General features: G+C 37.2%; 1 protein-coding gene across 2 annotated transcripts in view; it reads left to right on the top strand.

Annotated features, from left to right (window-relative positions):
* CHD7 (chromodomain helicase DNA binding protein 7) overlaps positions 1-14,756 on the top strand; it is a 133,812-nt gene that overhangs the window by 106,114 nt on the left and 12,942 nt on the right. For both annotated transcript variants that reach the window (XM_050892941.1, XM_050892942.1), the window contains exons 15-23: positions 2,273-2,528; positions 7,131-7,341; positions 7,866-8,061; positions 8,290-8,457; positions 9,128-9,307; positions 9,597-9,707; positions 9,793-9,998; positions 10,957-11,156; positions 11,759-11,918. In XM_050892941.1, coding sequence (XP_050748898.1) covers positions 2,273-2,528; positions 7,131-7,341; positions 7,866-8,061; positions 8,290-8,457; positions 9,128-9,307; positions 9,597-9,707; positions 9,793-9,998; positions 10,957-11,156; positions 11,759-11,918 — 1,688 coding nt within the window. The remainder of the gene's footprint in view (positions 1-2,272; positions 2,529-7,130; positions 7,342-7,865; positions 8,062-8,289; positions 8,458-9,127; positions 9,308-9,596; positions 9,708-9,792; positions 9,999-10,956; positions 11,157-11,758; positions 11,919-14,756) is intronic.

Genomic DNA, 14,756 nt, shown 5'->3' with positions numbered 1-14,756 from the left:
TGAACTTCATTACTTGTTTTTACAAGTAATACCTATTTACTTTTTGGAAGACCACAGTAGTTTTATCCCTGTTTTTCTGTTTGTTTTCATTTTAAGTTTTTTCCTTTTGACCACAAGTCATTTTGCCTTATCACTGTTTTTTCTTTTTTATCCTTCGTCCATTGGTCATGCAGAAACAGGGAAAGTTACCCCTCGTTAAAATGTGGTGTTTAAAAATGGGGGTAGGGTGTCTTGTAACATTTGCTGGATGAAAATACTTCTCGAATTGCTTGTTCACTCTAAGAGAATTAACTTGTCAGTTGACATTCTTCCTTAAGCATCAGTATCAGAGTGAGGGGACTGTCCTCTGTAACTTCTGTGGAGTTAACATCTGAGAGTTTTATCAATGACTTCTGTGCAAACAGGAACATATCTGAAATCTGGTTTAGGAAGAGGCAACCAAATGAAGGGAGGTCTTTTTGACTGACTCAGAAACAGATTTCTCAAGCTGTCCAATAAAAGAAACGCATAAATCAGTGCAAAATGAAAGCCCCTCAATGCAGCATGTTTTAGATCTAAAATGTAAAAGCTTCTGATGATCATATATAAAGCTTAAATTTCTTCTTGTATGTTGTTTTAAAAAGTCAATAGGTAATAGTCAAATCACCTTAACATTAGGAGTTAACTGAAGCATGGCATCTTAATTTAGGCACCTTAATTTGGCCCTTTGCACCCTATGATAATCTAACTTCACGACTGCATGCATTTTTGTGTGCAACTTTGTTGGCTTTGTCTGAAAATTCAATTTCTGGTATTTATAACTTTTGACTGCCTGAATTTGTTAACTTTCTTTGAGAGCAACTCTTTCATAGGTAATAGTCTAAATTACAAAACAGCTCTCCCCCCGGCCCCTTACCTCCTGGAAAAATCATAGCATGTCCTGAGGGAATCATAGGATATGTTTCCACAGATTGTGTAGGCAGTTACATGCCAGTCAGAATGGACTCTGACCTGATTGGAAGTGAGCCAGCTCTGATCCAGAAGCCATGTAGTCCTGTTAATATAGTGTTTGAGCTGGAGTTAATACATCCTAAATCTCAACATAGCTTTTGTGTGGCCAGCTCAAAATGTCAGCAGAGCAGAACTGGAAATTTTTGAAGCCATACATGGAAATATCACTAAAATAATGCCATCAGTCATGAGCAGAATTGGAGCCTGGATTGCTTGGGCCAACAAGTTTTGGAAGAAGTGCCTCTGCTGACGCACCATTAGATGTTTTGGAATTTGATTTATCTTTCAAGTGATGGGAGAGATTATGTGTTAATGACTTCGGTTTGCTCCTCCATTCTGGTTTTCTCGTCCATTCCTTGCAATCCTGTTCCATGTATTTTTTTAATTGTTCATCCCTCCATCCTAATCTATCTTTTTTCTCCTGAAGTTGCTTTATTGCTAAGAGAATGATGTGAATTCAGGAGAAAGTGTCTTTTGTTCATGTTTCTGCTGTGCAGCTCTGCATCAGGAGATGATGACCAATTTCAGGGTGAATTATCAGCTCTTCAACACTGAGGTGGTTTGTACTTGAGAAACAACCTAAATGCCAGTCTTTTTCTATATGGAATATGTTTGAGATTTTTCTGTAAGGGACTTTACAAAAACTTGACAACCTTGACAAGACTTAGCTAATTTTTTTGAGGAAAATGGACATCCCCCCCATTTAGGAGGTGTCTTAAAGTATATGCTGCAAAACCTGGAGACACTAAAAATTATCAGTGTGTTAAAAATTTACAGAAATAAAACGTTTTCATTTTGAGACCAGACCTAAATAGTTTTCTACTTCAGTGGATGTCAAAACTAGGGAAATAAGAAAAGAATTAGAAGCAGATACATAAAGGGAAAAAATAGCATTAAACACTGTGTTTAGTGGTTAGAAGTTAACTGCAAAACTTGATCTTACAGTCAGATTTGCTTATATAACTGTACTTACTTAGGGTTAGCTCTGCATGACTGGTATGCAGTACTGTCCTTGTCTAGGATACTTCTAAGTGAGATCTGTTTAACAGTATTCACTAAACAGAAGAGTTGCACACTAAAAATTTACTTTAGAAGTGTATATGTCACTGAGTTAACATGGAGAACTCAGTCTGTAGGTCATTGAGGAAAGATTTTTTCACAAATGCTCTCTACTTGGCATCTGAGGTAGGAAACAAGGATTTTAGAGTCAAGGAAATTGAAAAATAAATATTTGAAGCCTTGCAGTTTTAATTCAGTTATTTATTAAACACATATTTCCTAGGTGCAAAAACTCCAAGCTATTTTGAAGCCGATGATGCTGAGACGTCTCAAGGAGGATGTAGAAAAGAACCTGGCCCCCAAAGAGGAAACCATCATTGAAGTTGAGCTGACAAATATTCAGAAGAAGTACTATCGTGCTATTCTTGAAAAGAATTTCACATTTCTTTCCAAGGGTGGAGGTCAGGCAAATGTACCTAATCTTTTAAACACTATGATGGAACTAAGAAAATGCTGCAATCATCCGTACCTTATTAATGGTAGGTCTCCTATTTTTCTCCTCATTCAAAAAATGGTTGTAAGGAGGTTCAGTAAGTTAGAAATTCTATTCTAGCGTGTGTTTTTATTTATTCATTTATTTTAAGTAGAAAAGTGAGATAACCTTTTAAGTTCTCTTAGGTATGGATATCTGCTGGCCAGGACAGCATTGCTTTTGAAGACATCTGTGCTGCTTTTTTCCAAGGCTTCCTAGCCCTGACAGAGTTAGTGTTGGTATTACCAAGTTTTCCTTTCTGTTATTTCTGACAAACAAGACTTCAGTTATCCTGCAGGTTGTTGGATGGTGGCATAAATATGAAAATTTTTTCTTCAGAGTTACAGTTAGCTGCTACTTATTTTCTTGCCATAGAACACTATGAGATAGTAACTTAAAATTTCTGAATAGAAGTTGTGAGGTAAGAAGTGATGACCGGGCCTGCTTTTATGGCCACATGTTGTCAGTTCATTTTCCTAATTTAACTAGTCAGAAAAAGATTTTTATGAATGTCATCTTAGACTTTACTGACAAATACTGTTTTTCAGTGTGATGCTATTGGTTTTATCTATGGCAAGTAGAATATCTCGAGTTGGAAGGAACCCATAAGGATCCTGGAGTCCAACTCCCTGCTCCTCGCAGGACTACCTAAGACTAAATCATATGACTTAAGAGCGTCATCCAGATGCTCCTTCAACTCTGACAGTCGTGCCGTGACAGCTTACCTGGGGACCCTGTTCCAATGACTGACCATATGATGAACCCGCTAGCTATAGCTGTCTGAAGTATGCTAAACTTGTATGTGTTGGTCAAATCAAATCTTCCTTTTGAGGATGTAACACAAGCCTCCGTACAGGGTTGATTTCTACTAGTTTCTTGTTTCCCAGCTCCTCTTCATTACTGTATATGATTTATGCTATGGTTGGTTTAATGCTGGTTATAAGCTTCATGATGAAAGACTGTTTTGTTCAAGAGCCATATGTGATTTCAGTTTTTTTATTGTATGACTTCCATATTGCAGTCCTTACGTTTTTTTTTCTTGACATTTTTTGTTTCAATGGGGGGAAAAATGCTTAAACTGATTCACGAAATAACATCTAATTATATTTCATGCACAAGTAATTATTCCAAAGACATGATATAGGGTTACTCCAAAGTACTTCAACCTAGCCATGCTGGTGGGCTGCTCAGTTTCTAAACTCAGATGAACATACAGTAAAGTAGCTTTGTGGTTCTGGTGTAGGGTTTTTTTGTTTGTTGGTTCTTTGTTTTAAGTTAACTCATTATATAAATGAGTTTACCAGAAAATAGTTTAGGATGTTCAGGTTATGAGCTTCTGAACTTGATGCTGTTTACACTTCTTGGTTTTCAGCTAGTTTTAACCTTGCCTTATTTTTCCTTATTTCATGTTTGCTAAAAGAAATAAACTGCATGTTTTGCTGCTACTTCGTTTTGTCAGAGTTCACGAGTAGTGCTTGCAGTGTTGCCTACAGCAGTGATTTTTTTCCTCACAAGTCTTGCATCATTTAGTGTCTGTTGGAGACTGCTGAAGTCCAGGTGGCTATATAGAAAATTTCAAGTATTTTTTGATGACTGTATCTTAACCCTGATAAAGGGAGGTGGGTTTGTCTCTTGAATGCTTTTGCCTTTATAACATTTTTGTGACGTTTGAACACTTGGACTTGCTTGGTGTCATGCAGCAACATGGCAGGTGGGTCAAGCCTTCAGATTTGAGGGAAAAATAAATAAATCCTGACTGTATTAGTGTGGAGATGGAACAAAACAAATATGTCCTTTGTAGTTCTAGGACAGAAAATACTCTTACGTCCTGTAGTTGTCTGAGCCTGAGGTTTTATTTTGTTAATCGATAGTTAACATCTTCGTACTTAGAGTGATGACACAAGTTTATTGTAGCTCTACCAAGAGGTCTTGCAGTGCTAGTACATAATGTTGCATAGTGTTCTCCTGATGAATGATTTGTTGCAGTAGCAAGTTTTCGAGACTTAACTGCTTTTATAAAGGTGTCTCTGAATCCTTCTCATCTTCTTCCAAGTTTACAAGTGAGCAAGCAGTACTGCATGTGTATTTGAATATCCAAGTAGAATGCTGTATGTTTTGTTTTGCATAAAAGTTGCAAGCAAGTCTTCTAGATAATCTTCAGTTAAGAGCCATAGAAGGTTATATGATGGAAGTAGTATGGTAGGAGTTGAATGTGGAGTGGTTTTTCTGTTTGTTTCTTGATTGGTAGATCCGTTCTGTGGAGGGGAGAATGGTGGGCTGCTGAGACTGTCTTTGAGTAGACTTCTAGAGGGAGTTACTGCATTTTGTGTATTCTCCAACCAACTTGGGCAAAGCATTGTCTGTCATTTTTGTTAGAGCTGGACTCCCTGTTTTCTCCATAGCAACCATTCTCAAGTGTTTTTACATCATTCCTCTTTCTCTGTCTCCAAGAGCCAGCAGTGGCGAGTGCCTCTGTACTTAGACATCCTACAGTGTTGAACATTGCAAAGGTTTCTTACTCTGTTCCTTATGCCCTCTTGAGCCCTGGAAGCCTATCCTAATTAGGAGTGGAAGTGGGGGTTTCCCTGATGGACCAAGCACACATTCGAATTCCTTCCTTTCATCCCCTACTAAAAATTAGCTAGGGTAGGAACTACTGTTACAGACCTACAGGTACTACATCAAGTAACTTTTGGGTAACAGGCTACTCAATGTACATCACTTAATTGCAATTGAAGTAGAAATGAAAAAGACAGGGCGGTCTTTTACAGAGTTCAGCTATGATAGGGTTATTGAAAGAGCAGATTTTTGGGGGTCATGGTCTGTTAATGTTAATGGAGGTGGATCACGCTGAGACCAAACTCTGATACTGAATATTCACCATTCATTAGACCTGTTTGTGGGTTTGTTGCAGTGTGCTTGGCTTAAGTGGTTTGCTTTTGCAGATGCTGGTTTTGCATATTGGTTTACTTCATAGTAGGGAAACTTAAATTTGGATATCACAGTTGAGTAAGACATAAATGATGTAACCAAGAAAGATCACTGAAGTTACTGTATATGAACTACTTGAAAGCCTACTATATCCTGAAATTGCCTAAACTCAGTACAGAATCTGAGATTTACTACCCAAAATTCTGCCCATTTCACAAGATGGGAAGTGATATGATTGAAGGGAACTTAAAGGAGTGTCTGATTGTACTATTTTCACATGGGTTTATTTTTCTTATGTGCAAACCATTAGGATCAGTAATGCTTGGAGTAGGGAATCCAGAAAAGGAAAATTCAGGGATGTAAAACTACCTTCAAGTGCGGTCACATCTTGAGTCCTTTAAGTTCTGTAAAAGCTAGTAGTGCAAGTGTATTGAGTAATACAAAGCTGTCAGACAGCCTGCTTAGGGTAGTATCTAGTTAAGACACCACATTACAGTAGGCACTGAACCAGCGATCACACAGGGAGGGTGCGTTTGCATGTTTGTTTACAGGCATCTACTTAGAACTAGGATATGAGAGAGATGCTCAGCAGAAGCCTGGCAGTAAGCTGTTCTTCCCCCCTCCCCCAACCCTCCCGCCTTTCCTTCTGTTATTCAAAAGCAATACTGAAGCTGAATATTATACAAACCAGAAATACTTTATGAACTAGATTTTGTTTAAAAAAAAAAAAAAAAATCAGAGGGACTGAAAAAGACAGCTCCAAAAAGGGGTTTATTTGGATATGAAATAAGCTTAGAACGAAGATTCCTAACCTTTTACATAGCCAAGAATAGTATCTGATAATTCTTGGAATAGTCCACTGTTTGTAGAAGTGACATAAAATGTGGAATAAAAGCATAGGAGAGGTTGAAGAGAAAACTTGAACTTGGTCTGTAGTCTTCAGGTAATGAACAGTACAAGGAAATATTTGGTGCTGTGTGTATTCATAGGCAAAGGGAGTGGCAAGAAAGAACTTTTGACTAATTCTGGAAAGAATATATACATTGGATAGCTTTGTCAAACTGAACAAAAAAAATACATTCAGTGAGAAAAGAAAGCTAAATAGAAGGTAAAATAATAATTTCACAGCTGCTTATTTTTCCCCCCCTGAAATTAGTTTTTTCATTGTTTGGATTTTGATTCTATATTTAATAATAGAAGGAGCAGGTCCAGGTCATGCGCGTGTTTAAGCCTGGTTTTGGTTTTGGAGACGCAGACATCAAATGTGATTTCTATTCCTTGTATTTTCCTGTGGAAACAAGATATTTTTTCTTTCATGCTCTGTTTAAAAAAGGACAGAAAATCCATTTGATCAGTTAGAATATGGTTTAATTTTTCATCTTTTTTCTTAATTTTTTATTAATTTGTGTGCATCAAATAGTTGTATGAATTTATTTAGGAAAGGGTTTACTCCCATTTAAAAGAGGAAAAAAAAGAATGAATGCTCAAGCTTACTTCTTATTTATGCTGTTATTTGTGTATATGTTTGCTTTAAATTTAAGCTTAATATTTTTTATAAATGTTTATTCACATAATGCTTAAAACATTCCTGCAGTTTCTATAGGGTATTGAAGGCGAGCTCATTGTTTATTAATAAAACCCTTTGCAGTGTTCATGTATTGCTGTCCAATCTTTGCAGGTGCTGAAGAGAAAATTTTGGAAGAGTTTAAAGAAACACACAATGCCGACTCTCCAGATTTTCAGCTCCAGGCAATGATCCAGGCTGCTGGCAAGCTAGTACTGATTGACAAGCTGCTGCCAAAACTGAAGGCTGGTGGCCACAGGGTGCTTATCTTTTCCCAGATGGTGCGCTGCTTGGACATACTGGAAGACTACCTCATTCAAAGACGGTGAGAGCAACAATATAATACAATTCTAAATAAACTGTGGTTTCCTCAGTGGCCACAGTATTTAACCTGTGAGTAATCCGTATTGAAAAGGGATGAAATTCAAACACTTCACAGTATTTTCAGTAGTGATCTGATTAAAGGGAAAAGCATACCTGTAAATTGCAAGCACTGAGATTTTTCTTTTGGCTGAATACAAAGTGACCGCACATGGAGAGCCTTAAACCTCTTAGTTTACTACTCATTTCAGTGTTTTGGTGGCTCTAGAGTTTTTTAGCTTTAAGCCTGAATGTTTATTTCATTCGTTGGAGTGAAAGTCTGTTCTTTACCAAGAGGCGCAAAGCAGGAGACAAAGTAGTATGTCTTCCACTGATGAAGTTAGTGGATATAGGAACAGTCACTCAGTTTATTGTAGTTCTTTTGACCCTACAGTAGCATATTTTCCTTTTTTTTTTTTCATTGCATATTCTTACAAAGAAATGATGCCATTGCAGTAAAGTTCTCCTTATAATGCCTCTTTATTTCAGGTACCCATATGAGCGAATTGATGGCCGAGTAAGAGGCAACTTGCGTCAGGCAGCTATTGACAGGTTTTCAAGACCTGATTCTGATAGGTTTGTTTTCCTGCTGTGTACAAGGGCAGGAGGTTTGGGCATTAATCTTACTGCTGCTGATACCTGCATCATTTTTGATTCAGACTGGAACCCCCAAAATGACCTCCAGGTAATATTACAAGAGATTATTTTATTGAAAATTTTTCTTTGCCTTTTTGCTGTGAAATTTTCTTCACCTACAAGAGAAACTATCCGTTGTCCCTCTCTTAAAGGCATAAACATTATTATTTATATTGAAAGCAATAACTTTTAAAGTAAGTTCTCTGTATTGATTATTTTAAATTTTTTTTTCTTCCTTTTGTCATCTGTAACTGAGTATCTGTCTTTGTTTCATCAGGCTCAAGCACGATGTCACAGAATAGGACAGAGCAAATCAGTGAAAATTTACAGGTTGATAACAAGGAATTCTTATGAAAGGGAAATGTTTGACAAAGCTAGCTTGAAGCTTGGCCTTGATAAGGCTGTGCTACAGTCTATGAGCGGAAGAGAAAATGCTACAAATGGGGTGAGAATTAATATATTAAGGTGCATGATCAACAAATGCTATGGATGTGTAACATTTTTCTTGCTTGTTTGCGTTTTAGCTGGAGAATGGTGGTTTTCAGATGGAGTATGGCATGTATTTTAAAGTAGGATTAATTAAGGACAAGGCTACATGAACTGGCTCAGCCTATCTAATGGCTCACTTATTGCCAAAAGGGGGCAGGTGGAGTCATGTTCCCTCAATCCTCATCCATTCTCATCATTCCACCCTTTACGTTATGTTGATCCTGGCACTTTTTGGAGTTCTTCTAGTCAGCTTTTTCTGGTGTAGCCTTTTTGCTTTGCCTTTTTTGCTTTAGCTTTTTGTCAGGTTGGTAAGTTAAATCTGCTCCCAGGTAGAGTTTAGCAGTCATCAGAGCTAAAGTAAAGAGATTCAGTGACAGTGAGTTATTAAATAGTTTAAACCACTCGTATAACTTCACCCTAAGAATTTTGTTGTTCGTATTCTTCTTTTAAAGGTGACTTCAGCATGAATGTTTAATTGACCGACACCATGTTATCTTGGAGTTTCAGTTCTTAAAATGCTAAATAAGAGGACAGTCAGTCTGATTATGCTTTCAGATGTACACATTGGCTGATGTAAAAAAAAAAAAACAAAAAAAAACCCAAAACCCTTCTCTTACATGTTACAGGTGCAACAGCTTTCTAAGAAAGAAATAGAAGATCTTCTTCGAAAGGGGGCATATGGTGCTCTGATGGATGAGGAAGATGAAGGGTCTAAGTTTTGTGAAGAGGATATTGATCAGATTCTCTTAAGGCGAACACACACAATTACTATTGAATCTGAAGGAAAAGGCTCAACATTTGCAAAGGTGTGCATTGACATTCAGAGGAAAATGAATAAAACGTGACCAGGATAGATGGAAGTAGTATTAAATTGCCCTCTGTGTCAATTTAGTTTTTCAATGTACTTGTCTCAGATATTTTCCTCACAAACGTTGGCCTATCTGTGTTTCCAGTCATGATAGTTTCCAGGCTTACCTTTTTTCTTTCTTGAAACTACCATTTTATAAGTCCTAAGTATTGTATTTACCAGTGAAAATAGATACTCTTTGTAGCATGCAGTTAAGAAACCAATGCATCTGTTTTCCCATTTGCTAGGCTAGTTTTGTTGCATCTGGGAACAGGACAGACATTTCCTTGGATGACCCTAATTTTTGGCAGAAGTGGGCAAAGAAAGCCGAGCTGGATATTGATGCTTTAAATGGAAGGGTAAGAGCTTTATGATAGTTCCTAGTACAATTAAATTGAAGATTTTCCCCCCTCCTAAATTTCTACATTTTCACTTTCATTTTAGAATAACCTAGTTATTGATACACCAAGAGTAAGAAAGCAAACCAGACTCTACAGTGCCGTCAAAGAGGATGAACTGATGGAGTTTTCAGACCTGGAAAGTGATTCTGAAGAAAAGCCTAGCACAAAGCCCCGTAGGCCTCAGGACAAATCACAGGGTTATGCAAGAAGTGAATGTTTCAGGGTGGAGAAGAACTTGTTGGTTTATGGGTAAGGATATACAGATTAAATATACTGATTGTGGGTAAAGAACTGAAATTATGGAAATTATATATAGTAAATAACTCATCCTTCACTTGGACATGTTCACATGATCTCTTACTGTGTAACCTTTACCTCATTACGCTGTATATGTGCCAGTGAGATTTTAAGTTGCTATATACGTAAGTTGCTTATATATGTGTTATTTAGCTTAAAATATCTGAGTGTCTCACAGATGGCTATGAGCTCACTGGTAAGATACATAGTTTTGTGATGACGGAATACTTGTTTCTGGCTTCTCATAGTGTAAAGAATTCCTGAGTTACCAAGGTTTAATCTCTCTTTTCTAAGTGTTGTGGAGAATAACAAAGTGTATTTGTAAAGAAAAATGTGGTTGTGAAATCAACAGTCAATCTAGAGGTTTTCAACATAGGTTCTGGTATTTTGGCACCACTTAAATTCAGCTATTTGATACGTCATATTTTTCCCCATTGGATTTACCAATTTGAATTTTATCTCTTTGCAAGCAAGTAGCTATATTTGACTACTAACATGGTGGGCTTCAGAATGACTGTCTTTATTTTAGGAAGTTGCGTACAACAATTGCTAATAATGGATTTCAGGATCAAAATAAGAATGATTCCCCAAATCCCATGATTGTCGGAATTGGTTGAATTTCCTATTCGTAGCTTACTGGGACCATTAGAGTTAAACATATGTACTTTATTATTTTGAGTGTAGTTCAATTGCAGCTTTACGAGCAGTGAACTTATTGCCTGTTCTGTAAAATAAACATTCTTAACTCTTTGGTGCTGGAGGTTGGATGCCCTGACGTAACCTGCAAATGCAAAATGCATTAGTGCTAACACAGGAGGTCCCAACTTGCTTGGTACCAGGAGTTAAATTGAAAGTCACAAATTAAAATACCAGTGCCCTGGCTGTTGTATTGAACATATTTTTCTTATAGCTGGGGTCGCTGGACTGACATCCTCTCACATGGGCGCTATAAACGTCAGCTAACAGAACAAGATGTGGAAACCATCTGCCGGACTATTCTGGTATATTGTCTTAATCATTACAAAGGGGATGAAAATATCAAAAGTTTCATCTGGGATCTGATCACTCCAACTGCAGATGGGCAAACTCGAGCTTTGGTTAATCATTCCGGTATGTCTACCACAATCAAATAATGATGCTAGTAAATAGGAAAGAATTGCTTCAGTCATGCTATGTATTTAGTTTCAACTATAGCCATTCTGACATGTCGTAGGATCTTGTCAGATTTTATGAGTAAGGTGGGCTTTGACTTGGTCCGTACTTAAAGGGGAAATCTCTCTCGGACACTTTGTAGAAGGCAGTGCTCTTTCCCTAAAATCAGTTTTGAACAAATATTCTAGCATAATTTTTAAGTGACACCTACTGCTGGAGTTAATCTCTTTCAAATTGCCATAAATCAGAAAGCTTGTTTCCTTATGGCCATTCAGATTCATGAGAGTTTTTATGAGAAATATTTATATAACACCATTTTCTGGCTAGCACTCTGAATTTTTGAAATCTTCACACCTAAATTTGCATGAAAGTTTTCGTTGATTTTGTTATTTGCAATTTTCTATACTGAATTATGTTGCTGTTCAGTTTTTGGTGGTTGTGTTGCCCACAAAGGAATTAGTATAGCAGTGATCCTTAGCTTTAAATGTATGTTTGTAATGCATTTTGAGGTGAGAGCTTTTCTATTCAGATTGTATAAGAAATATTGGGGTTTTATGTAGGTCTGTCTGCACCAGTGCCCAGAGGGAGGAAAGGCAAGAAAGTAAAAGCCCAGAGTTCACAGCCAATGCTGCAAGACGCTGATTGGCTCACAACCTGTAATCCAGATGTGTTATTTCAAGAAGACAGCTATAGGAAACATCTCAAACATCACTGTAATAAGTAAGTATTAATAAATATTTCATTTAGAGTTTTTTTACTACACAACTTCTTTTGGATATTTTTAATAGAACACAGGGCCATTTAATAGGATGTAAAGGCCATTATTACTTTTTAATTTGGGGATAATCATCTTAACAGATATCTGGATACTTCTGTAAGCTCTTTATGACTGATCAGCGCTTAAAACAGTTCTGAAGAAAATTGTTTTCTACTTATAAATAAGAGTGGAATCAGATGAGGTTATTCTTTTTACCATATAAAGGAAAGACTATATCGCTACACTAAGTCTATTTCTCTTGACAATTGGCTATCTTTAGACAAAGTTGTTTGTTTCTTACCCTTCTTGTGGGGTGTCTCAGGCTGATGTCCTTAAAGTTCTGTTCCTTAGATGTTAAAGTCAAATATCCAGTTCTTAGTTTCCAGAGTTTCATGTAGTAGTTCACCTATGTGTAGATGTATCTCTTCTCTTTGTTCTTTTTCTCCCTTCCTCTCTTGCTCTCCACATTATACAGAATATTTCTTCTTTTCGCCTTTGTTTGAGATAAAATTTCTAACTGAGCTCTCTTACCTGAATCAGTGCCCTGATTTGATTTTTGAAATTTTAAACGTGTTACTAAACTGAAAGTCTTTGGGGATAAAGATCATTGTATTTTGATTTGGATGTTACATTGTTTTATTGTTGCATGAATGTCTCTTAAGAGCATCTCACATTCTTTTAGCTTTTGTTTTGTAATATCTTAGTTATTTTTGTGTCAGCTTCCTTTCACAGTGTCCTGGTTCTTCATCTCAGTTTTGCTTACTATATTCTCCATTATAGACAAGGAACCTAATCTTTGTCCCAAAAATATCTTGTTTTGGGGTTGGGGGGTAGGTTGTTTGCTTTTTGGGTTTGAGGGGGTTTGGTTTGTTTTTAAATTTATAGTCTTCATTGTATATATACCATACAGATGTAATGCAGTGTTACTGAAAGGTCATCATTACTTCTATGTTTTTAATATATGTTCTGTCTTACTAATACTGTTCATTGGAAAGAAATTATTGATTTGAAAAGTACCTGTAGCCTGTCAATAGGGGGTGTGATGTGAAGGAGGAAAGGCATTTAAGGGGTTTATTAGCTCGTTTCCAGATGCTAACCAAGCTTAATTCTCAGCTGATGAAAACAGATACTTACAGAATTATGTTAGCAAGTGCACTTCCAAATAAACTGCTTTCTGATTTTTTTCTAAACTGTTACTCAGATCTGTTATTACATCTCACTTGCTCTTAAAGTAATTAAATTCTTTCCTGTAACATTATTTTAATCTCCCAGGTAACATGTTCTCATTACTTGTTATATCAGTTTGCAGATCAGACTTAAATTCATTTTTAAAATATTGCTTCTGTAGTAATACAGTAAGTAGAACAATTACAAGGATCGGGAAGATGGTAAATGTGCAGGAATGTTTTCAGTTGCTATCTTTTTCCTTCACTTCCCAGATCCACCAGGACTAAGTGAATTGTAGAAGCAACATGTTTAGCCCAGGTAAAATCAAACAGAGGTGGAAGCCAATTAATAACCTGAGTAATTTCCTTCAAAAGGTAGCAGTAGCAATTGGCAACTGGTGTCCTGTCCTTATGTAACATGTATCCTGTTTTAAAGCATAGGACTCCTGAAGGGTGCAAAGACTCTCTGGTTTTTGGTTGATGTTGGGTTTTTTTCCTGCTCCTCTTCTTTGCCTTGATGTAACGGCTGTTGCTGCTTAATACTAAGATGATAAGAGACCCTCAACAGCTTATTTACATAGCCACACAGGGAGCAGGGACACCTTACTGGTCCCAGTTATCATGCATACAAAAAGAAGCATGTCTGACATGTTTTGAATTGCAGACATGACCTTCATTCAAATCCCTGCTCTTCCGAGGTTTGCTTGAATAACACGTGTAAAACCAAGTATTGCTCCGGTTGCTTTAGATCTCTAATGAGGAGCTCTCAAAACTGGTGGTGGTCTAAATTTTTCATGCAAGTGGGTGATCAGATTACTGCCTCCCTGGTCACCCTTGCTGTTCCAGGAGCAGCAGCAATTCAACAGTTGCCGTGATGGATTTGGGTACAGTGAGAGGGCAGGCTGAGTAATCTCCCATTTTAGCTGGTACTGATTTTACTTCATGAACTAGGCAGCAGGGGGTGCCCTGAATTGGGTAAACATAGGAGAGCAGGATTATTTTCAGGTAGATAATTTTTCTACAGAGATGACCTCTTTTCTACTCTCCTTGAAAAGCCAGTCTGCCATTCTCTCTCCTGCCAGCTTCAAGTGTGACCGCAACACCTGACAGTGCTTCCAAAAATGACTGTAGTATTGCAGAAATGGGGAAAAATAAACATGGGCAATGAGGATGTTTCACTTCCTTGTAGCAGTTAGGTTGTGCACAGGTAAAATTAAATAGCAGTTTGAACTATAAAGAGTAAAAATAGTTAATATCTCCCAAGGGAAATAGGGGATTATATTTTCCCCCCATTCTCGGAAGCAAAAAGTTGTATAATCTGAAAAACCTGACATTCCATATTGAGGGTTTATTGTAAGGTAGTAAAACCAGATTTTATATCTCGTTTATTCCTACAACTTCTGATGTGCTTCCAAAAATGGTATTAAGGCAGCAGCTGAGGAAATTTTATGAGATAATGAAGCAGAACAGTTACTGAAAGCCATCTGCTCAGTTGTTTACAAACTTGCTTCAATACTTCAGAGGCAGTGGTAGAGTACGTGTCTAAACTTCACAAGCTGCACTAGGTAGAACTAAATGAAATGCGCCGGGGCCGGGCTGAGCTGGGTCCCTCTCTGTGCAGTGTAAGCGGTTGCC

This window comes from Gymnogyps californianus, chromosome 2, assembly GCF_018139145.2.
Source record: "Gymnogyps californianus isolate 813 chromosome 2, ASM1813914v2, whole genome shotgun sequence".
NCBI classification, from domain to species: Eukaryota; Metazoa; Chordata; class Aves; order Accipitriformes; family Cathartidae; genus Gymnogyps; species Gymnogyps californianus.
The sequence above is the reverse complement of the archived record's forward strand: the minus strand, read 5'-3'. Positions and strand labels throughout refer to the sequence as shown.